The 24,374-nt window shown below is 39.7% G+C and overlaps 1 protein-coding gene across 4 annotated transcripts in view; it reads left to right on the top strand.

Annotated features, from left to right (window-relative positions):
* Window positions 1–24,374, top strand: part of LOC113952608 (multidrug resistance-associated protein 1) — a 50,120-nt gene that overhangs the window by 1,198 nt on the left and 24,548 nt on the right. For all 4 annotated transcript variants that reach the window (XM_027654873.1, XM_027654872.1, XM_027654875.1 and 1 more), the window contains exons 2-11: window positions 12,677–12,853; window positions 13,283–13,408; window positions 14,618–14,755; window positions 15,812–15,937; window positions 18,853–18,914; window positions 19,867–19,998; window positions 20,998–21,225; window positions 21,899–22,076; window positions 22,736–22,897; window positions 23,576–23,668. In XM_027654873.1, the coding sequence (XP_027510674.1) occupies window positions 12,827–12,853; window positions 13,283–13,408; window positions 14,618–14,755; window positions 15,812–15,937; window positions 18,853–18,914; window positions 19,867–19,998; window positions 20,998–21,225; window positions 21,899–22,076; window positions 22,736–22,897; window positions 23,576–23,668 (1,272 nt within the window). In that variant the 5' untranslated portion in view covers window positions 12,677–12,826. The remainder of the gene's footprint in view (window positions 1–12,676; window positions 12,854–13,282; window positions 13,409–14,617; window positions 14,756–15,811; window positions 15,938–18,852; window positions 18,915–19,866; window positions 19,999–20,997; window positions 21,226–21,898; window positions 22,077–22,735; window positions 22,898–23,575; window positions 23,669–24,374) is intronic.

The raw sequence follows: 24,374 nt of genomic DNA, 5'->3' as shown, positions 1-24,374 counted from the left end.
GGGGCGGGACGGGGCTGGTGGCGGAGCCCGAGGGCGCTCCGGGGGAGCGGAGCCTGCGGTGCCGGCGCTGCCCTGGGGCAGAGCGGGGGCGGCGGTGCCGGAGCCCCGGCCCGGGCCGGCGGGGGGGCCGCGCCGGGGCCGGCGGGTCCCGGTGTCCGCCTGCGCGCGGTGTCCCCGCGCCCGGGTCGCAGAGGGGACATCGGCGCGCCTCGTGTGCGGGGCTTCGGGCAGGAAAACGCCTGGAGGGGGGAACCGGCGGGTGGGTGCCTGCCTGGGAGACTGGGAACGAGCTCCCGAGCGACCGGAGCGGGGCTCTGCCGGCCGCGTTACTCGGGGCTGTGCGGTAACAACAATAACGGTGTCTGGCGGCTCGGGAGCGGGGTGCGCTGGGGAGGAGGCCACGGACACGCTTTCTGCGGGCTGGCAGCTCTGTAGCGTGTTTGCACAGCAGTGTTTTCGCCGTTCCTCAGCGGAGAGCGGGTGAGCGCAGGTGCTGTGGGTGAACTGGAACCAGGTGCGCATAGGTGAGCGGTGTGGGGACGCTGCAGTTGGGTCCTGCTCAGCCGAGACACGGGGGTTGTGCACGGGCACGCGGGTGCTGCAGCAGCGAGGCACCTGGGGGTGAAAATCCATCCCGGGAAGAAACAGGTTATACGGAGAAGGGGGTGTGTGGAGGAAGGGAGGAGAGAGAGCTGAAAGTCAAAGGAAGAAAACGGGAGAGAGCTATTGAAGGCACTATATGGGTGAGAGGAAAACGTGGAAAGAACTACTTGTGTATTCATCAGATATTTGCCAAATGGTATTGAGCTAATGAGCTGCATTACTAGTTAAAAAAATAAAATAGAATCAGATGTCCCAACAAATGCCATTGTAATGTTTTGTCTCAAGAACCATTAACATATTACCCAGCATATATTTAGTTTTTCCCAGCTGATCATAATTGCTAACCTGCTTTTGCATTCCTTATGCTCATATCTCTTCTCAGCTAATTTTCAGGTTTCTTAGAAATGGCTAAATTATGAGTTGTCATCCTACATTTCTTCCCCTCTCTTAGCGTTAGACTTTTTATTTGAAGAGCTTTAGAGAATACATGTTTCAGAATTGGTTTATGGAAAATCTGACTTGAGAGAGTAGTAGTATTGTGAAAAAGAGTTGCTGGCTCATTCCCTGAGCTGTGGAATTGCAACATCAGGTGGAAGCAAGAACTACACTTAAGATGTTGGAAGCAACTAGTTTATGCAGGATTTCTGATAGCAGATTCTTTTATTAGGAAAACACTATTCTTATATATACTACAGCCATTTCTGGTATTTGTGGTGTGTCATAACTATTCCATATGTTTTTTCACTAGTTGCATTGGTTCCCGAGGTTTTGGGATTTGTCATCTGTCTGCAAATCATGTGGACTCTGCCTTTCATTTCTTCCAGTTTCAGATCCTTTGGGTGTGGTTGTTTGATTTCTGGATTCTTCTAATCCTGCAAAAGAACAATTGTGGATTCCAATTAGGGTTGGATGTGCCTGGAAAAATCTTCATTGTCTTCATAAGTAACACTCTATTTCCACTTGGTTGTTGCATCATTCCCAGTAGTGGGGAAGGTGGCAGTGGTGGTTTGGGTGCTCATGGATGCTCTGGCTGCTCTGTTTTCTGGCATCTCCATTACTACTGCTGTTTAAAGCTGAAGTAGTAACAAATTTTCAGAAAATGCCTGTGTATATGTGGTGTTCTGCTGGGCTTTAGATACCACCTGTGGTTGTACTACCCTGTGGTTGTGTTGCTGCTCTTCCTGTCTTGAGGTACTTCACTCTTCTGCTCCTCAGAGCTGGGTGATATCTGCATACCTGGTGGCACGTGTTATTGCATTCCTGTGGTGAACTATATGGCTGCATCAGCTATTTTGGTTGGTCCTGAGGCTGTGCTAGAGGAGCAGAGGGATTTCTGGCAAACTCAGCTTCAAGGAAAAGATGTGTTTTCTTTCAAAGGTGTAGGACAACTCAGTTTTGAATTGTGGGGGAGGCTGTGGTTGAAAGGACTTAATGGACCCTTAAAAACTGTATGCTAATCTTCTTAGGCTTTGCTGGCCAGGATTTTTCTTGTTTGCACACCCAAGGAATGTTATTGTTGAAAGTTCTTGTCTGAGAATTAAACAGATTGGTTTTATTTAATACTTACTCTGAAAGGTCAGGAGCCCAAGAAAGCTTGCCATCTTCTTCACTCTGTTTTTTTTTTCCCCTTTTCTCGCTGTTTAGCCTGCTTCTGTGCCCCTACTCAGTGTATTAACTTCACTGCAATCAAATTTGTCTGTGGAACTTTACTGCATCTTACTTCCTTTGAACTAGACTCACTTTTTAAAAGGGTGCTGTTTAACCCTTCCTTGCTCTGGCATCACTGAGTATCTCAGAATGAGTATCCCACCCATAATATAAAGAAAAGTACAACTGTGTAAGATAAATTCACTATTTACTGACAGCTGTTGATGACAATAAAAGCTTTAAAATACTTTAGTGGACTTGAGGTAGCATTTTGCTCTACTTGCATTCTAGGTCAGTGACTTCAAGGGCCTGTTTAAGCTGTAAAACTTTTTTGTGACCAAACATAGCTGAGATAGCTTTGGCCAGAGTATCACTAGTGTCTGAGTGCAGTCTACCTTGTTTCAATACCAGTGCACAAAAAACCAAAGGTAAGGTGGGGTGAGGACCACTGTCACTCCAGGTAAGCAGGATAAGTGTCAAGGCAGATGGAGAACTTGCTGCACACTTTGGCCTGCTGACCTGGCTGTCTGGACATGTGTGCACGCAGTCAGTGCTCTCAGTGCATTTACATTTTGAAATAGTCAGCTGGGTTTCCTTTCTTCTGAGTAAAATTTTGATTTTGGTTTTTCAGAGCTTGTAACCTCCTCAGTATCGTGTTTAGAGAAGTCTTTTCATGTTTAAAAGTGCTAAAGGAAGAGGTTAACAGTTTTTGTGGCTCTGGGATATTTCAAGCCCAACACTCAGAAGGGTTTTTATGAAAAAGAAGTAGGAAATACGAATCTGAAACTTTGAGGTTCTTCCTTATACTTAAGGGAATGTGAGATAAACGGCTTGTATTTATATAAGCTCCTATTGTGTCCTTCACAGGCATTGTATTTTTTTAAAGTTGATTTAGACAAAAGTTAGCTCCAATTCTTTACTTCAGTGAGAATTCATTTGAATTTTTTTCCACATTTTTCTAGTTGGGCTTCTGGTTTTTGAGGAAGGATTTAAAGCAAGTAATTGCATTGACTTCTAGGAGAGAAGAGTTTTCATCTCCTCTGTTTTGAAAACTAGAGTCCTGTAATTATTCAAGCTATATCTCAGCCTGTGTAAACCCTGGCCTATTTCTTTCCTATTGGTGCAGAAAGCTTTTGTGGAGCCTCTTCAGTGTTAGTAAAGAAATGGTATCCACTTACTGTTCTGGATTTAGCACTTCTTCATATGAAACCAAACTACAGAAGAAAAACAGGACGAATGAGTAAAGGTGAGGCAGAGCCTCGCTCACAATTTCCAGGGACCAGCTTGGAGGGGTTGGACTCTGCTCTCTTTGCTGTCCTTCCTCTGTCTGAGGCTTTCAGGCATGTTTGTCTGCCTAAGTAAATGTACTTTCTTTGTCCAAAGACATTATGTTTTGTATTTGGGTTGACATTGTTTTAGCCAGAGAGATCTATAATGTAGCTTGATGGAATTTTATTAAGAAAAAAAAGTATTAATATTCTTCAATTCGTTATATTCTTAGCTGACATTTGTGAAGCGATACTGTGTGACATAAACAGCTGCTGTGCTTATATTGTTTATGAGGACACTGGTAGTTTTACTGAAGTAGACTTCTGAAGGAAAACCAGATATTTTATGTAAGGAGCAATTTCATGTTGTTCTGAAGATCTGTGGCTTATGCTTCCATGCATCAGATAAGTAGTAAATTGGCACATATCTTGGAACCCTGAAGCTTTTTGCACTGTAAGATATGTCTGTAGTGCTTTTCTGGTGTGTTTGTGGCAAAGCTAGGGAGGAGGTTTGAGGTGCTGTGAGAGGGTGCTGGGTGAGCTTGATAAAAGCTATGAATTTAACCTCTGCCTTTACTTGTAGAGGTATCAAGTTTAGGAGTGCCTTTGTGACCAGTTAAGAGTATGCAGATCAGGAAACTTCTCATTTGTTGACAGAGGAAGGTCTTATGTGGACAATGTTTGGAACAGAGGAGCAGCAGTAGAGTGTTAAGCAGAAATCCCTTCACTCAAGAAGGTGCCTTTATTACAATTAACAGCAGATTGCATGATTTGCATGGCTTGGCTGCTGTGTTTTTTAGTGATGAAAGCCAGAGGCCCATTTGTCAGCTTTCTTCCATTTAAATCTGTAAGACTTTTTTTTTATTGGTCATATGAACAAGGATCTAAATTTGCATAGAAATTAAACTTAGATTAGAAATGAAACTGATCCAGAATAGATCAGTTTAGGGGAAATACAGGGAAATTAAGCCTGATAATCTGTTGTTGATAGGGATTTTCTGAACAGATGACCTGTCATTCTATGGCTGCCAGTTCAAGGTTGCTCCGAAAAGTTAAGTGAGGAAAGAAAAGCAGCAAAATGCCTGAATAACTGTTGCTGTTCCATGCAATTACAGTGCAGTTTGCATTGAAACACTGTGCTATACTGGGACCAAGGGAAGGTCAAGCCAGGTTGTGCTGAAGTCATTCTGGGTCATCCCTAAAAAGCCTACTGCTGGGTACTGACCTTTTGCTTACTTTTAATAGAGTCAGAATTCCCTGCATTACTGTTTTCTCCCTATTTGCATCCGTGGGAGCTTCAGAGACAGTTTATCCCAATGTAAGCTGTTCTCTTAGTCCCTTGATAAGATCATTACCCCAGGTGTGTTCAGACTTCTCAGTGATTTGAACTCAAGGTACAGGCTGTTGCCTGTATCATTAAGCAAAAACCCTGGGTTTGGTGCAAAAAGGAGATGGGAGCAGGAATCTTTTTCTCCTGTATCCTGTTAAGTAACAGTGATTTTAGTGAAAAACTTTACAGAAGGGTAAAACCTATCCTTTGGTTCTGAAACTGAATGGTAAATATTTTGTTGTCATTTGGCCAAATGTTGTGTTGTGGCACTTGCAGATATGGCAGGGAAGTGCTACGTCTGTAGAGAGAGGCTACATTTTAATTTTGCAAGTACTGATATAATCTGTCATATATTTCTCTGACACAAAATAAATAGCCATAGTTGAGTGGCTTTTAGCTACTTGGGTTACTTACAACTCTTGTAAGTGCCACAACTGCAGGTGTTCCTTTCTCTGGTGATTTCTTAGCACCAGCTTCTTATTTTAGGCTAAAAGGTTCTTCTTATTTTAGGCTAAACAACAGCAAAACACACTTTTTTGCTTGTAATTTTACACACTGTTTCAGCTGATGCAGTGCTTTCTATAACAAAGGATCTCAACTCCTTGTAAACGTGAGGAAATACTGATGTTTGGGTTTGGGACAAGGAGGTACAGACACCTGATTTAAATGCAGGACCAATTATTGGAAGGTAGAGGCTTTTTGTTAGCTATATTAACAAGTCAAATCTACATTATGTAAGTCATTACTGTTGAGAACTTAAACCATTGCTAAAACCATTTCTAACTTGCTAAAACCATTTCTAATAGAAAACATTATGAGAAATTAAGGGCATTTCTCTGTCACTTACTGGTGTTTTTCCACCCTAAATCTTCTTTATATAAAGGATTTAAAAATTTTAGGACCTCTCTTTATTATGTGATTATTATTAATTTTTTTTGATTTTCTACCTCTTCCTCTAACAGTCTTGTCTTGTGATAACATTAAGAGACTATAACAATAAAAGTTATATTCCAGAATTACTTCAAAACAAAGGAAGAAGGAGAGGCATGGTCTTTTCCCCCATTTGAGGTCTCAATTCTTGCATATTATTCTGGGGAACTGGGCTAGAAGGCTTGCTTATGAATGATTTAAGGCTCTTTATATGACTTGCATGTCAAAATCTTAATTGGAAACCTGTATTTTTTTTAACTTTCGCTAAACAAGTTATTTGTTCCTTGCTTCCCTGACTCCTACTAGCATTTTAACCAATGAGCTTCATACTTAATAGCAGGAGTTTTGTTCTGTTCATGATTTTTTGAGAAATGTTTTGTGTTCTCACTGTTTAGTGATCACCCCCTGCCCAAGATTCTAATATCAGTTTAAAAGAAGATCCCATGTTGCATGGTAGGCTTAGTTCTCTTGTAGTAATAAAGAAAACTCCAAACTGTGTTTTTTTCTGTGGGTGAATGTGATCTCCCCAGGGGTTGGAGATCTGAATCTAATTCATAGAACCCAGTGTGGTAATTACCATTAACATTTCTTATTTCACCTTTGTGGCAGTAGAAGAACAAAAAGGCAGAAACTTATGGATTTATTTGGGGTTTTATTGGCCTGAAGAAAGGTCTGAGAATTTCGTGGGTATAGGAGCACTTACCCTCACATGAGACCACGAAGGGAAGTACTGAAGTCTCTTCCCAAATTGGCAGTCAGGCTCACTCTATGTTCATTTGTTCCACTGCCTGTGGTAAGTGGTATAGGTCTGTGCAGGGGCATAATTCCAGAATTTCTCCTGGCAGAAGTAGTTTCAAGAGTCTGTGGAGATCTGGGAATGAGATCAAGTATTTGGTTGTGTGGCTTTTACTTTTTAGTAGAATCCTAGTTTTGTGTGTTCAAAACATGTTAAAAAAATCACTGCTGCCTTTCATCAAACATGTGAAGTAGCTGTTAGAAAAGTATTACTGTAAAATCTGTACAAGTATTTTAAATTTTTCTTCCGCCTCCTATTTGCAGAGTACACCCTTAGATGTTACAGTAAACCAATAAACCATTCATTTCATACAGTTAGTACAGACTTCAAAGGAATTGGCTGTGTATTAAAAGTTTCATATAAATGCAGCATGAGGTCACTGTGTGCACCACCACAAAGGTACCATTTTACTTGTACATTCTGCACTAACTTCAGTTGCAAGAAAAACAACTGCATTGTGTCATAGGAGAGGTCTGTGCATTTTAGGTAACTTCCTGTTTATTAAGAAAAAAAGCTAGAGGAAATAAATGTCAGCTGAGGTGGAAAAGTATGTTTGTCCATGTATATTAGCTGCTTCATCTGGAATTGATTCTAGAGCCATTGGATCCTCTAATGCAAGTAGTACTATTTTTTTCAAAATAATTTCAGTATAATAGACCTAGTATTTTTAAAGGACTTATAAACATGTAAATAGGAGTTTGTGATGGCTATTTCAGTGTCATATACCTTGTTTTGTGCCTTGTTTTTCAGTTTTAGGGATGTTGTTACTGTCTACTGCTTGTTTCTGTGAATGTTCCTGAGCAGATAGGAGGGGTGTTTCTGCTGCTTTCTGGGGGGGTTCTGGAGTATTTTTCTTGCACAAATATCTGTTGCTTGTTTTATCAACCTTTATACACCACCTGTGGTGTAGCCTGAACACTAAGCACAGCAGAGCAGATGTTATGCTGGTCAGGGTTGTGCTTGATTGTGCTTGTTTAGGCTCTATTCTAAATATGCTCTTAGACAAATGGTGAGCTTCAGCACATGTTTCATGGTCTGACTCCAAAATGTGAATGAGAGAACAAAGAAGCTACATCAGGTATCATGGACTTTTTTAAAACAAGGTGAGAATTCCTTTAAAGCAACCTTAAAGAGAGAGGACCTTTTCTGCACCTCCCCTCACCTTTTGCCCACTGATGCAACTCCTCTAGGCTCAGCCAGATTTGCCAAATCTCCTATTTGGGGAGAGGCAGGCAGGAAATTTGCTGTCCTAGATGAATGCTGTGAGGCCATCAACTTTCAGCCTACACTGAGGAGAATGGTTGAGTCAGCTCTTGGGTTTATAGGTGCTACACTGGGGAATTTTTTAATACGAGAGCTGCCAGATTGTGAGACTTCCGATTTCAGTGGGAAAGTGATGATATTAAAATGAAAGTTGTCAGCTGCAATTACAGTGTTACTGCCTGAGAGAGCTAATTACTTGCGCTCAACTAAAATGTAAGCATTGCATTAAATGAAAAGTGTTTTCTACTGTTAGGAAGATAAGATTGAGAAACCATATCTTGGTATGACAAAGGAGGTGGGTGATACTGAAGTAATGGGTACACACCAATGTCAGTGTCAAACTCCATTTGAAAGAGTAAGTGTTGGCCATGATATTAAGATTTCAGTGTGGTTTTGTAATCTCTTTTTTTTTTTTACACAAATGTGTGGTAATGTTTTAGTAATTTTTCTGTCACAGTTGGTTCATGCAGGTGGATTTAACAGTGTGCTGGCAGCATACATCTCCAGCACACTTGCACACAGCAGGTGTGCAACTGAGCAATTTTGGTCTCTTCATTTCTGCCAGTGATAATTTTAAAATGTGCTGTGGGTCAAGTAGGATTATTGATGTGAGAACAAGCAGCCACTGGCTGCTCACTAAACAACCTTTCCTGGCTGCTTGTCCAGTGTCAAATGCTGTTATTCCTCAGGTTAGGCATCCTGGAGGCATAACAGCTTCCCTTTGCTCTGCCTTCCCTCAGCACAGGCACAATAACTGATCTTTTCTGTTACACCTTTGTCTGACATTCCTGCTTCTGATGTTTTTATCTTGCCTGCTCCTGAAATTTTAGACAGGAGTTAGTATAGTTCTTAATTTAGCTAGGGTTTATGCACTGTACATAAGTGGTTTACCTGTGAATAGAACCAGGTCATTTGATTCTGGAGAATGCCAAGAATTTTTTTGTGCCTTTCTTGTAGATAAAGGTTTTCCCTTCAGACGTGATGGGAAGGTTTTTCGTGCCATGAGAGAAAACCTGCTACAGGGCACAAAAACTGTGGACCAGTATTTTTCAGTCACAGTGCTGGTGGTGAAAACAAAAACTGAGAAATAGGTCAGATAAATTTAAAAATACTCATTTGCTATTCTGGGAAACTTTAAAATTGTCAAGGAATTTTTGAAAGGGAAAAAAAAATCTGAAATTATTTAACATCTGAGATATGTTTTTTCTGGACTAGGCTAAAACTAGCAGATCTCTTCTCTCCCAGCATGTAGTAAGAAAGGAACAAGAATCAGACTGATTCTTCTCCAGTGGGTTCCTGCAGTCATAGCTTAAAATAAAGGCTGGTTTCTAATTGTACAGTCTAAGAGCTATAGACCTTAACCCCTTTTTTCTTCCTCTTCCTTCATGACAGGAATCTGCTGGTTTGTGTAGGCTTTCAGTGGATAGTTGTATCTCTGTCATTTGTTGTGACCTTGGAAAGTGGAAGGGTTAACTGATCAATCAGAGTGAAAAGTATTAATCTTTGAGATGTGAAAAACGGGGCAGCTTTGTGCTTTAATAGAACTTGCTAAAATAGCATTTCTAAAACTTGAGTCAGAAAAAATGTTGTTAATTTGCTAATTAATGTCTGTTAAATACAAAGGTCTGCTTCAGTGAATGTTCCATGAAGGATTTTTGGTTTTGATGGAAAAAAATAAAACTGGGTTTATATAAGGCAAAGGAGAAGCATGTACTTTATACTGGCAGAACTGGTCTAGACTTGTGTAACTGAACCTGATGATTTGAATATGAATGCATGTTGGTTTCATGATGAGTGTGACGTGTTTTCCAGCCACAGTTGAATCTCATAAAGCTGTGGTATCCTCCATGCAGAGCTTGGGCTATGCCTGTCTTCTGTAATGAATTGAGTTCCTCTTGATTTTGTCTGCTGAGGGCATCAACAGCTCAGTTCAGGCTGGGAACCTGCTGCTGATGTGACCTACTGACAGTCCCCTGTCCTGCTCGTTTGGTCTCTCAAGTGTGGCCTGAGTGACTTTTGCACAGGTGGTAACTGGGAAATGTGCTCCAGTGGCTCTTGCACAGGTGTTAACTGGGAAATGTGCTCCACTGGCTCTTGCACAGGTGTTAACTGGGAAATGTGCTCCAGTGACTTTTGCACAGGTGGTAACTGGGAAATGTGCTCCAGTGGCAGATGGTCAGTCTGCAGCAGAGCCTGCAACTTCACTTGGTGTGGACCTGAGTGGAAACTTGTGAGGCTATTGCTCAGCAGCAAGTATTGTGTCCACAACCCCATCCCTGTCTCTCCTCCTGCCTTGTGTAGACACAGCCTGAGGGAATTGCACCTGTGGAAACAGCAGGAATAATACTGCTGTGTTCTCTTCGTGCATTCCTTGTCTTTTTCACCTGAAGTGAATGTAAAATGGAAGCAGCCTCTGCATCTCACCTATGTGTTGCCATTTCTCTTGTACTGGGAGGAGAAGTGGATTTTAAGCTAAGCATGCTCCTACTTGATAGCAACAGCCTCTGGATCAAATCCTGGAAAAAGTATGAAAGAAGATACACTGATGTTGCTGCAGCTGTTAAATTCTAGCAGATAGTCTGAACCAAAATTGCCTATTTGTCCCATCCTTCTTGCATTTTATGCAGAAACAAACACCTCCAGATAACTTGCAAATAAGAAAGTCAAATGAAAGGTTGCACATGTTTTTAGAATGTCCTCCAGCCAATATGCATAGCAGTCATGCAGACAGCACTTCTTGCTTTTATTTCGCCACGTGGCAGTGACATGTGCATTACCTGCTCTGACCTCTCTGGTACTTTCCTGATTCATTTTACAGCAAGCATTTACAAACACTGCAGAAGGAGTTAGTAACTTTCTTAAGCAGTGTGTAGATCTCCAAAAGTTTATTCAGTAAAATGCTCTTGTTTGTTTGTGGTAAAGCTGATTACATCCTGTCGATTTACTTGTATAATCTTGTAACTGTCTTAATTTGTGCATTGTAAACTGTTCTGCAGAGTCATGAGACTTTTTCTTGGCTGTTGCGCTGTAGTGGAGCAGCTGGGACTTAGAAAGCTGAAAACATTTGTGTGGTGGCTAAATGTAAGGATGACTCAGCCGAAATTTCTGATGAGTTATGCAGTTAGGAAACTTAATAAGCATGTGGCTTGCCCACAGTGTCTCGCAGGCACTGCCTGGTCACGAACAGCTTATGTGACCCCTCTGCAGATACATTGAAACATAATTGGGCATTCGTATGCTCTACCAGTGTGAATTCCCTTGAATTAGCTGTAGTAAGTTCAGAGATTTTCTAAAAACTGGAAAATTAAAAATGATAGGAAGTGAGAAGAATTTTTAGCATGCTGTGGAATTAGAGGAGAAAAATAACAGTGAGTGTCCTGTGCATACAGTCTGTGGTATCTAACTGGAAAAGAAGTCTTAGATTCTGACAGAAATTGAGGGAAATGGGGAAGGCAAATACATCTTCCATTTCTCTTTAGATCTATGTTCTCTTTGTAATTGTGCTTGAAACTGTTTAATCAGTGGAAGATGGGGACAAACAAAGATCAAAGTGTGATGATTCTGAGCAGTTGGATCTGGTTTCAGCTTTGATGTTGGAATAGAGGGGACAGGCACTACAGCTCCTTTTGGTTCTGTTTCCTCATCTATAAAATGTGGATAATGGCACTTAGATTCTGTGACCAGCTCAGGCTTTTATAGAGGAGAAGGATCATTATGTCCCAGTAGTGGTACTGGTGGTGCAGGCTGAGCAACTGTCTGAAAAAATGCTTTGCTACTGAAGATGATAGTATAGTTAACAAGGCTTTGGGCTTGGGACTGCTGCTCTTGGCTGTGGGGCTTTTAAACAGAGGCTTGTGAGGGATGTTTCAGCTGTCCAGTATTGCAGTCCATCTGCAGCAGCAGTATTTCTGTATTGCATTGTTCTGTTGGACAGTCAAAAATTTATGGCACTTGAGAGGAAGTGTCGCTTTTGATAATTTTTCAGCAGAGTGTCAGTAATTTTAAGGTAAAATTTGCTGCAAGAGATTGTCCTAACTGAGAGCAAACATAAATATGATATGAAAGCTCATTTTATTAAACAGTCTGTCATTGTAAATAGTCCTTGTACCAGTACTGGAAATGGTGATCACATTTTTGTTACTGTGTCAGTTTTGGTTTGATTGTAAGGTTGTTTGTCTTGGTTTTGACACTTGTGTTGAGAAAAATAGGAAAACATTGAATTATATTGATTTAGATTCTCTTGTTGTTGAGTAGGAAATAGGTTGCAAGAGTGAGCCTTTTACTTAGTTCTGTGCCTTGTTGTGAATCCTCAACTGGGTTTGCTGCAGACAGCTTGGGAGCTATGCTTTACAAATACTGGCATGATATTGTCTTCTGCCATTCACTTTTACTGTGTGCCAGATAATGTTTGCAGGTGGAAATTTGGGAATGCAGTGTATCTGAATATTTAAACATACATGTGATGCACAGTGGTTATAGTGGGAGGTAGCTAGCACTGTCGTGGTTTTTTTGCAATGATAATGTGAAAATTCTTGATCAATACTGTTAAAGATCCTGGTAAATGCTGTTGAGGATCCCTATTACGCTCGAGTGAGCTGTATGTTATGGTAGCTGTGTATAACCACAGAAGTGACACCGTCATCTTGTGAAGGTTTGAAACTTCTGAGCTACAAAAAGTGCAATAAAATTAGATGTATCACAGAATGGAGCCAGTTTAATACAAGTATAAATAAGTGCACAGGAGATACAGAATAAGACTGATTGCGGCTATTTCTGGCTTTTAAATATCGAAGTTCAGTGTTTGCTTTTTCTTTAACTCAACCTGTTTTCTTGCCCCAGGATTGGAATCTGACATGGTACACAGAAGATCCAGATTTCACCCCATGCTTTCAGAACACAGTCCTGGTCTGGATTCCTTGCACTTACCTGTGGATCTGCTTCCCAGTGTACTACCTGTACCTTCGCCGTCATGACAGGGGATACATACAGATGTCAACCCTTAACAAAGCCAAAACGGTACGTGACTTTTTAAAATCAGGGCTTACTGAGCTTATCTGGGAATCTATTTTCAGCAGTGTTTTAGCACAGTATTTTTGTTGAGCACCATTCTTGGCCTGCATGTACACTTCAGCTGTAACTTACTTGTTCTCCTTGTGTTTGATTTCCAAGCCTTACATGCTTCCCTTGCCCTTTTATTAAGCTTTTTGAAATTTACTCTGGCATAGTAACAGACATGTAGATCCTTTGTAAGACCAGTTGGAGAAGACTATTTTAGGCAACTCAGTCTCAAGGCCAAGTTGCTTTTCTTTTGTGTATGTTGTAGAATTGCCCAAAGGATATGATCTGATTATGACTTCTACTAACACATAACATCTAGTGTTCATCTATATGTTGTGCTGCATTATCTATGTGAACTGATGTATTAAAGACACTTCTCTGTTGCAGGCTTTGGGTTTAATACTGTGGATAGTCTGCTGGGCAGACCTTTTCTACTCTTTCTGGGAAAGAAGTCAAAATGGAGCTCAAAAAATATTTTATCTCATTAGCCCTACAGTATTGGGTATAACAATGGTAAGTTCTTCTGCATGGCCACTGTTCATGCAAAACCTTAAGCAATAACACCATCTTGATGTTACTCACAGTGTTGTAATTCTTTAAGCTACTGCCTTTATATACAGACTTATTCTGCAGCTGAACTACAGTTGACTCTGAAATGTCTGCTGTGTTTTAATAAAAAAATTAGGAAAAAACCCCCCTCCAACCCAGCAGTGCTCAGTGTGTTGCACATCAGCACATAAGGCAGTGCTAATTGTCTTATCTTATTTTGGTAGGCTTGAGCTACCATTTATTTAATAGTTTGACTCAAGCATGGGGTGAAGGAATCAACTCAAAGAATACTGTTTCAGCCTAGGTAATACAAACCACTGAACTTGGTGGAAGACAGTCAAAGGCACTGCATTATTAAGTATCTTATTACAAACTCTCTTGCATGTAACATTCTTTAGGGCATGTTTTCTTTGTTACACTTCGTGGCACAGTGGAAATCCTAAATGCCACCAGTCACACAGGTGTCCCCAGCTAACTCTTTCTGCCTAGATCCACAACTATTGTCTACTTCCACACCAGTATCCTTGCTGCTTGCATTTCAAGGAAAATGCCTTGCTATTCATTTGTTGTCACATATGTAGTGGACTTGGAGTGGTAGTGATTAAACAAGATGCTCGAGGGGGAGTGGGACACCACAGCTCCAACAACAACCAAACAAAAAAAACCCACCCAACAGCCCTCAAACCTACCACAAATGCAAGAGCTGTTAAGTACTTTGTGGTCATTTAATAATGCAGTTGTCAAGCTTTTGTCAGGCTGATTGAAAATGCCTGTGTCAGCAGCCAAGTGAGATGTACCAGCTTCCTAAAGGACTCTGAAAGCACACAAAATACAGAAGTAGAGTAATACTTGGTCAGTGTTGTTTGGCATTGTGACTTATATGGAAAGAAATCTTTTTATTGCAAAAACAACTTTTGACAGCACTTTTGTGTATGTGATCATTTATTTTTATGTAATATATATTCCTTTTCTCTTTTTTTTTTGTCCACTACTGATACAGAGAATTTCCTATTTAAATGTATTTTTGAATTACACTTAAAATTTCAGGGTGTTAGTATGTGTGGGACATACTGGATTAGAAATTTAAATAAGCACGGTTTAGCACAGTACCTTTAATATGTGCATAACATATTGTAAAACTTAGGCATATATTTTTATCTTATTTGTTCACAGTTGGTTGCCACATATTTAATACAATATGAAAGAATAAAAGGAGTCCAGTCTTCAGGTGTAATGACGATTTTCTGGTTTATCTCATTGTTATGTGCCACAGTGATTTTGATATCCAAAATAAAACATGCCTTAAATATGGTAAGTGATTTTTAGCCTCATTCAGTTGAAAATAATCTGAAATGCTGCAGTAATAGAGGAGTTACTTGCTAATTATGCCAGTCAAGTCAGTTAATGATTCATTCAGGGTACCTTCATTCCTTGGGTTATAACAGCAAAACAATCAGGACTTAATGACTCCTGTTTTGAACTGCTAGTGGAATTCATAGGGATTTTACCTGTAGCAACAATTGCCAAGAAAATTTTTCTGGCTGTTGGAGAAAGCGGATGTGTCTGCTTGAGTACACTAAAAGTGGATAATCTTTGATATGAAACTGTTTTAACTGGGAGTTTACGTCACCTTCCTGTTATTATACCGTGGATTTCCTGAAACACTTTGTTCGGTGCTGGTGTGGTCTCACCTGCCAGGGCAAAGTGAAAGTGTACAAGTGAAATATTTTTATGTCTTGTAGTAAGGCCACCTCAAATATCAGACTAATTGCAAGGCTGCCTGAAAATGGCAAATCACTTTGATTTCTTGAGACCTTTAAGCCCTGTTGGGAATTTTGAGAACTTTCAGCCAACTTTTGTCTTCAGCTGTTGTGAATGGGATTTTACTGGGGGATGTGTGTGTCCATCTATTCCTGTGCTTTGATGGGCTGTGGTTGACATGTTATGTATCAGTCCCAGTCTAAAAAATGAAAGAACCTCTGAATTTAAGCACAGTGGTACAAAGTGCAATCTAAATTCTTCTCCTCTAATTCTTATCTTCTGTGTGTGTACTAATTAAAAAATTTGCTTTGAATACTCCTTGTAACCCAGTGCATAAACGCCTTGCTCCTCTAAGGAAAGAAGTTCATGCTTGTGTGATTATGGTAGTGACTGAATAAAAATTAATGGTATTTTTCACATCTTCCCCCCTCTCATTACCTTCCCTTTACTGAAATAGACATTACCCCTAATTTGCATGGGTGGGTAGTGTGGGACTAACTTAGTTTGCAGAACTTACAGGAAGGAGTGGTTTTCTGTTTAATGGTAACATATTGTTTTAAATCAATTCCTCAAGCCTTCTAATTGGAGTGTTACCTTCCTTTGTAGGGTGCTGAAGTGGATGCATTTCGTTATGTCACCTTCTGCATTTACTTTGTCCTGTTATTTGCACAGCTCATCCTGTGTTGTTTTCCAGAACAACCACCTTTGTTTTCTGAAACAGTGAATGATCCTGTAAGTAAGTCTGTGCTGAGTGCTGAGTATCATACCTGCAATATTCTGTGCAAGGAGCTATGGGGCTATAGTCTCCCAGATAATTCAAATTCTGCTTTTTTGCTTGGTGATGAAAAAGATGAAGCCCGTAACGTGCAAAAATGGGTTTGAGGGGGGCCTGTATGGAAGAAAAAGCACAAAAATTGTTTCACTCATTCCTGAATAGCATTCCTGAGGTTAAGTCATATTTATTTATATTCAGTAGTGCTTCTGGCAGTCGGTGGGAAATAGTGATTTGAAATGCTGTGCTCCTAGTCACCTGATATGTTCAGTAGGCAGTAACTCACAAGGATGTGGATTCCCTTTCTTTTGAAGGTGGGGAAGAATCTAGACCCGGAGAACTTTTGACTCTGGATACATGTGTTTGATTTCCATATTTATCTCTCTTGTGTCAAGCAAAAATCTAACCAACTCAATTGCAAGGGCAGCTAATGTTAGAGGGTGGTTTGAATGTAGAAATTTAGTTTTGCCTGGACATGATGTTTTTTGCATGTGTTCTTAATTATATGTGCTTAATATATGTAGAGTGACCCAAGGGATGCTGGGTCATCCTTGCTTACCTCTCGACTAGATCTTCTGAGTCACAGTGGAGTGACACTTGACACTGCCTGGAGTTTGCCAAGTTTAGAAACTTCATTTCTATAATTTGATTTATTTTTTTTTTAATGCAGGGTCTGATTCTGGTTTGATGGCTGTTAGGTGATGCTGACTGATGGAGGAAAGTGTGGAATGTGTGATGTGGGGAATAAATGTTGCCTTTGTAACTGTGGAAAGGGTCCATAAGCAGTTCCACTTACTGAATTCCACAGTTACTTTCTCCATCAGTATCCAGGGTGCCAGTGGTGCTCTGCATTCCACAGCAAACAGTCTGTGTGTATATGTCTGGAGGGAAGAGCAAACTGCTGGGTCTTTGGCACCTCTCTGGGTTCTTTTCATCTCATTTGGGGATTAAATACACTTGACAGGATACTGTGGATTTATGGAAACCTTCTTTTCTGCTTTGATCGTGTTTGTAATAATTACAAGGTGCTTTGAGACCACAGTGGTTTGTTTTTCTCTTCTGAGTGTTTCTAGGAGTGTCTTTAGGAAATAGGGCAGACTTGAAATTTTAACTTTCTCTTTTCATGACTGGTGTGTCTGTTATGATAGAGAAAAAAAGAAAGAAGTCATGTTAGACAACCTTAAATTCTGCTTTGTTCCCTTCTGCCTAGCATTTCCAAACCAGAAATGTTTGTAAGTCTTGAGTAAAATCTTAGTATATGTTTACTTAAGTCAGAAAACTGGAGTAAAATTTCTAAGATGTAGATACTGATGTATATAGAAGTCAAATAATGTGTTTTGTCTCTTGTTTACATTACACAAATCCAGACTTATTACAGCTTGTTGTCTTCATTCTACTTGGCATAAAACTCAGTAGAACTAATAGTTCTTTGTGTGATAACTATTTAATTTTACAAAAATAGTATTATTTTAAAAGTAATGTAACATGTTTTAATGTTTTAAACTTTGGCTTTAAGTGCAAATAAAGTCGGCTTTTTGGTAGTACAAGATCTAGTGGGCTCTTGAATTTAGAGCTTCCACCTTCAAGTTGATTAAATAAAGTATAAAGGAAAAAATCAGTACAGTATTTTATATAAAACTGAGAATGTTGTTCAGTTTTGATGAAGTTGAAAGTATACCTTGTATTTGCTGAAGTAGAAATCTGTGGCTGAATGCTGGAAGTTTTACCCCTTTCCTTTCTCTGACTTTAAAAACTTCATTCATTAAGTGATGGTTTGCTTGCAGTCATCTTACTGCAAGTGTTTAAATACTTCGGAAATGTGAAACTGTTGTCCCTTAAAAAAAAAAAAGGCATATGTCTCACATATACTCTTATTGTTCCCTGCAAAGTTGCAAAAAAAGTTCTGTGAGAAAGAGAAAATGCAGGACTCTGTTGTGTAGCTGGGTGGTAACACACTGCAGCACAGGAGAGCCAGGTTACACAAACAAGAGCTGAAAAATGCAAATGTTTGAAACACTTGGCTCTGGCTGGGTTAATTGCAGCCCTCTAATGGTGTTTGGTGACTTGAGTAGATAGAATACCTGAGTTGTTCCAATTATAGTTGAAGATAAAAACCTAGTGGTTTGTTGTCCCGAAGGGGTGGCTGGTTTTAGCATTCTTTAGGTGCTGTTCAGAACAGAGAAAGAGGGAAGAGAGAAATGTGCACTGGAATTCTACAAGTAAATCATCTTTAGTACCTTTGAGATTCTCTCAGCCTTTCTTTAAAATGCTGTTTTAGTCCAACAGATTAGGAGAGGAACATTAACTTGAAGAGCAGTCAGACAACCAGACACTGGGCTGGGTGTAGAACAGGAGTGGGCTGTGTAAATTTATGGATACTAAAGTTTCCCTTGCTTGTTGATGAATGAGATACAGGGTTTCTAAGGGGAGGTTTGGGATGCTTTTCTGGAGTTTACAGGTTTTTTTCATTTGTGCATCTATGTTGATGAAATCACAGCACTAGAACTGAATTTTCATTCATGACTAACTGCCCAATTAACTTATTTATGCCCTCCTGTGGTAGCATACCTTGCATTGATATAGGCGCTGGACTGGAAAGACTGTCTGGCCTGCACTGTCTTGTGAAAGTCCTTCAGCTATTTGTTGTATTGTTGATATGAAACACTGCTATTCCTTGTGTCCCAGTGGTCGAGTCTGCTGACAGCCCTGGAGCTCTGCTTGTGTTTTCTGAACAAGCTCTCAGCAGCATAAATGGCAAATTTTAGTAATGTGAAAAAATACCGTACACAAAAGGAATTTCAAAAGCATGTTTTCTGCTTTGCTTGTTTCTCTTGGCCCTGTATCAGTCACTTTGATTTCTTTTTCTCCCTTCTAGAATCCATGTCCAGAGTTCAGTGCTTCTTTCCTCTCCAGAATCACATTCTGGTGGATCACTGGGTAAGATCAAGGTGCTGTGTATGGCACCAGTTCAAGTTAGATGGCACTCTTGGATCCTGCTTTCAGAGTTAAATTAGCAATAATCCTGCAATAATAATTTCAGTTGTTTTGGTTGGTTGTTTTGTAGATAGATTAAATGGATACTTTTTCCAAATTTGATTAATATTTTTTTACTTTCTTTGTAGAGTCCTTGTAATTTTAAATTTTAGCAGTATTTCCAGAATCACAGAATATTCTGAGTTGGAAGGGACCCACAAGGATCATCAAGTCCATCTCTTAAGTGAATGGCCTGTATAGGGATCAAATCCTCCATGACCTTGATGTTGTTTAATATGCTCATTGGAAGAATATAATAAAAAAATTTTCTTTGGGAAATATAAGAAGGTAGAAATTATCTACTGTGTTTAGAAACTAAGGCATTCAAAACTGTTACCTCTTTTTGCCCAGGAGGCTTTTTTTTTCTATTAACTTAGTTTTAGTTATGCTGTATGAGTTAAAGCACAGAAACATGTAAAATAACACTGGTGTATAGTTGTGGTTGGTACTTGGCCAGAGTTCCAACAGAAAGTTAGATGAAAGGGATTGCTTTGTGAAATTAAAAGCTAATAAAGATTTTGAAACTTGGTAGGCATGGGAGTATTAATTTCCTGGCTGATTTTCAAATGAGATCACTTCATCCTTTCTTTTATTTTCCCTGAAATTTGAATTCAGTGGCATCTCCTGGATCCCTAGATGTTTTGGTGTCTAATTCTTGCAGGAAAGACAGGAAGATGTATATTTTAGCATCTGGACCTGTGTTGTTATAGGTCCCAATGCTTGCATGCATCTTTGTGAAGAGCTGGCTCTGCTTTGGGGCTGGATGCAAGGACCACTGCCTTATGGCATATATATATATATTACACACACATCTCTAGTGTTCCTAAATTTGTATTGCTTATTCTTTCTAATACAGGTTGATGATTCAGGGTTATCGGAGTCCTTTGGAAGCCAAGGATTTGTGGTCATTAAATAAAGATGACAAATCAGAGCAAATAGTGCCAGATTTGGCTCGAAATTGGGCAAAAGAGTGGTCAAAGACCAAGAGGTGAGTTCAGTTATCCTGGCTGTCAGTTCTCCTAAGACACAGAGGTTTAAAAACTCAAGTTTCTCAAACTCTCTTTAGAACTGTTTGTCATTTGTTATCAAACCTGCTTTTGTAAGGCCCATGTGGCGGCCTGGATTTGTCCTTAAGTGCACACAGAACAGGAACCAAGTAGGGTGGTGTGTTTCTTCTTTATGAACAGCTTCATCAACTTCCCCTTAGTTTTTTGTGATCCAAACCTTATTACTCTGACTTTTGATGTGTGTTTCTTGTCCTGGGGAGGGAATGTTTTCACACAAACTTCAGTCATGTAATTAGGGAGCTTGGGCTCCCTCTGTAGTTGCCAAAGCCTCAGGAGGGTGGTTCAGGGTATAAAAGTGAAAAGCTTATTACTTTCCTTTGACTATATAGGGAGTCTGAGCATCTAAGCCAGATGACTAAAATTAGACTGCATGCCTGCACTCTTCATCCTACTTTCATCATCCTGTACTGCAGCAAATAGAAGTACCTTTTCATTGAAGGAAAATTACATGCTTGCTTACACGGCATGTTTTTATATACAGCTTGTCCTCAGAAGTTCAGAGTATGTAGCTTGGCATAAGCCAGATGTGTAAAAAGAATGTGTGCATTGGGGATGTTTTGGCATCAGTGTGACTTGTGTTTTATCTCTGGTGGTACGAATGTTCAGCACTACTGGATTCTAGAATAATAATGTCCTTTGCTCTTTAAGCTTAACACAATTTAGAGCCCTATTCCTCATTCCCCAGGGCAGAACTGTAGGAGAGATTTGACAGGGATGTTACCCATCCAGGCAAAGAAGGCCATTTCTGAATGGCCAGTTCATTTAGTTATGGTTGCATGATTAAAAATGTTAAAACCCAGATTTAAACTATTGAGAGTCATAATAAGCAGCTCATAAACATCTCGTTTGTATAGTGTACATTTTTCCACTCGGCTTTATACTTGAATAAAGGCTACATTATGTACCTGCTGTTATTTCAGGCAACCAGTAGACATGTTATATGCACCCAAAAAGCAGCAAAAATCAAGCGACTCAAATGGTGATGTGACAGAAGAGGCTGAAGCTTTAATTATAAAACCATCTCAGAAGAGCTCTGAAGCATCTTTATTCAAGGTGTTATATAAAACCTTTGGACCATATTTTCTCATGAGTTTCCTGTTTAAAGCCGCACATGATCTCTTGATGTTTGCAGGCCCGGAAATTCTGAAGTAAGACCTATATACTTTGTTATTGTATTAAAAGTATGTGAACAGAATTTAAAACACTCTGGTATTTCACTCCTCAGGCTGCTTTGTCTTCAGCTGATTAAATGGGAAAGAGATATAATGCAAGTGAGAGACCACGAACAAAGATGATTTTGGTCCATTAGTTTTCAAGTTATAACATCATGCAATAAATTTTTGACTTCTTATGTTCCTTTTCAACACTAGAAAGCCAGGCAGGAATATCATCAACAATAGCAGGAGAGTTTATTAAATTCTAACCTGTAATTATTTTGGGACTACCCATCACAGTATGTGAAGCCAGAGAGCTAAGGGGCTGGGAGAGTTGTATTGCTTTAAGGTGATAAGAAGTAAAGCAACTGTAAGTGGTTGTATTTTAGCTGGAGGAAACATGAGACTTTTTAGTGTAGCTCCAAGAGAATGCTATATGTGTAAGCTACGTGATACTTTATGTTTCAAATTAGTACCTTGAGGGAGGGAGTGTGTGCTCATATAAAATGATCTCCAGTTTCTAAGAAGTTTGCTTAAGTGTTTTATCTAAGTTTGGTACTTTAGGTGCTGGCATGACCTGTACAGTGATTGAAATAATCTAAGGTTGTGACCGTGACATCTGATTTTGTTTTGCATCTACCAAGAGAATTAATTTCTCTCTCCACAGGTTGCTACTCAACTTTGTAAATAACAAAGCTGCCCCAGACTGGCAAGGCTACTTTTATACAGTGCTGCTGTTTGTTTGTGCCTGTCTTCAGACACTGATTCTTCACCAGTATTTTCATATTTGCTTTGTAACTGGAATGAGGCTCAAAACAGCTATTGTTGGTGTAATTTATCGAAAGGTAGGTGTTTCTATAAATATACAGTACCTGTCTGTGACTGTGAGAATGCATCACTTAAGTCTCAATTATTAGTTATGAGACTCTGGTATGCTGATTCCTAACTCTTAATAGAAATAAGACAGTATCTAATTTATAAATAAAAGCCTTTAAGCTAGGGCAGTCTTCTAATTTACTAGTTAACTCTCTTTTTCCCACTGCCAAACAAGAAATCTTGTCTCATTTAGACTAGGGGTGTGCAATGGTTCAGTTTGTGCAGGAAAATTAAGATGCACCTACATTTACAGCTTCATTTGGGACTTAGCAGCAGTGCCACCTCACCTTAGCTGGAACATTTTAGAAAGCTGTGGACTGATAGCTCTATGTGAGAAAAATGTGTTACAAGAAATGAAGATTCCAAGTCTTACACAAAACCACTAAACAAAATAAGCAGATGATATCCCTCAAAGATGGCTTATTGACTATCACCTTAAACCTCGCTTAGCTGCTTGCTTCAAACTGTACAACTTACATTTTGTGAAACATACAGGGTAAACAGAATATGAAGCAGGAATATGATTGCTTGTAATTTTAAAGAAGAATCTCTAAAGCAGTTGAATTCTGTGGAGAAAATGCAAATAAGTCATCATGTTGTCTTGTTTTTATTTTTTATCTGCACCTAGGCACTTGTTATCACGAATTCTGCTAGAAAGACTTCAACTGTGGGTGAGATTGTGAATCTAATGTCTGTGGATGCTCAGAGATTCATGGATTTGGCTACCTATATAAATATGATTTGGTCTGCACCTTTCCAGGTGATATTAGCACTGTACTTACTGTGGCAGGTGAGTACTGTGTGTTGTTTCCTGTTTTGACTTTGGCAACGTGCTGCTTCCTATGATTCTGTGACTACAGACAGCTGTTGCTCAGACCACTGGAGGGTTAGAGCAGTGTGGGGAAAATGCTGTTTATTTAGAGCCATTCAGAACTGCTTTTGTCACTGCTATCAAGAAGGAAGGCAGGAGGTTCTGAATTTGGGCATCTGAGTGCATATGGGAGGGCTGCAGGTGGGACCTTTTGGGAGACTGCAATACCTGTAGTATCCCACTTGTCACTTGATTTAAATAAAAGTGGTCTTGGCTCTGTACTCAGAGTCGCCGTGTGAGGTGTCACCAGGCTGACTCTTCATGAATCTCTACTTCAGAAGAACAGGCAAACCAGCAAAAACTGGAAAACATTAAAAGATCATTGTATATGGGTGTAGAGATATCTCTTTGGAGAGAGCTTGATCTACATGTATCTCTGTATGGGGGCTGTATATGTATATTTGTTTCAAAAATCAAAGCATATAATCGTTTAACCTAAGCTCCTACTTGATCCTTATCTTCCCCTAAGCTGTTCTTGAAAAGGGAAGAAGAGGTTGAAAAACTATTTCAGAATGCTTTTCTGTAGCATATGTGGCGGTTTGATTCAAGATTTTAAGAATGAGTTTGAATAAATGTTTACAATTAAGTACTTTTCAGAATTTAGGTCCTTCGGTGCTGGCAGGAGTGGCTGTCATGATCCTTCTGGTTCCAATAAATGCTGTGATGGCAATGAAGACAAAAACCTATCAGGTTAGAACCTTTATACATGTGACAGTGCTTGTAAGAAACGTGTTCTGTTCTTTGACTTGCTCCTTGAGATTTGTCCTTTTATTTTTTTTTCCCCATCCCACTATTTATCCCTTACAAAAAGGGAAGGGAAAGAAAGGTCAGAGGTGTTATGTATGCAGAATAAACAAACTCATGTATTTTTCAGCCTTGCAACATATCTGTGTATAATGATCTAAATTTGCAATAGTGAAGGCCAAGGTAGCATTTTGGCCATCTTTGTGAGATGTCCAATGATGGAATTGGAATTAGTTCAGTTTTTAAGTTGCTGCCTAAAGTGCAAACATAAACTACTGTCTACCTAATGAACCTGAATGAATGAAATATTCATCTTTTCAGAATGGTGGTTGCAGTGTTAAAGTTTTCTACTGCAAAAACTACTTCCAACAGCCCCACCATGTGCTTTCTGTTGACTTCACTACTTACTGAATTTACTGCGTGTCAGTGGAGATTGTTATATTGAAGTGAAACCTTTTAGCTCTATACGTTCATCAGAACAAACTGGAGCATTTGGTTCCTGCATGGGAGAAGTAGGGAATATCTGGCATGTCACAGCACACTGTCACTGGTGACAGCTGTCTGGGATAGCTGTACCAGTGCAGTCTGCTGGCTGCACAGTGCTGAGTCATAACATCACTTCAGCTCTGCACTGCCCTCATTGAAATACTTT

The sequence above is a fragment of the Corapipo altera genome, unplaced genomic scaffold (genome assembly GCF_003945725.1).
Source record: "Corapipo altera isolate COAL_440 unplaced genomic scaffold, ASM394572v1 98, whole genome shotgun sequence".
In the NCBI taxonomy this organism is placed as follows: Eukaryota; Metazoa; Chordata; class Aves; order Passeriformes; family Pipridae; genus Corapipo; species Corapipo altera.
Note: the sequence above shows the minus strand (reverse complement) of the source record. Positions and strands in the feature narration are given on the sequence as shown.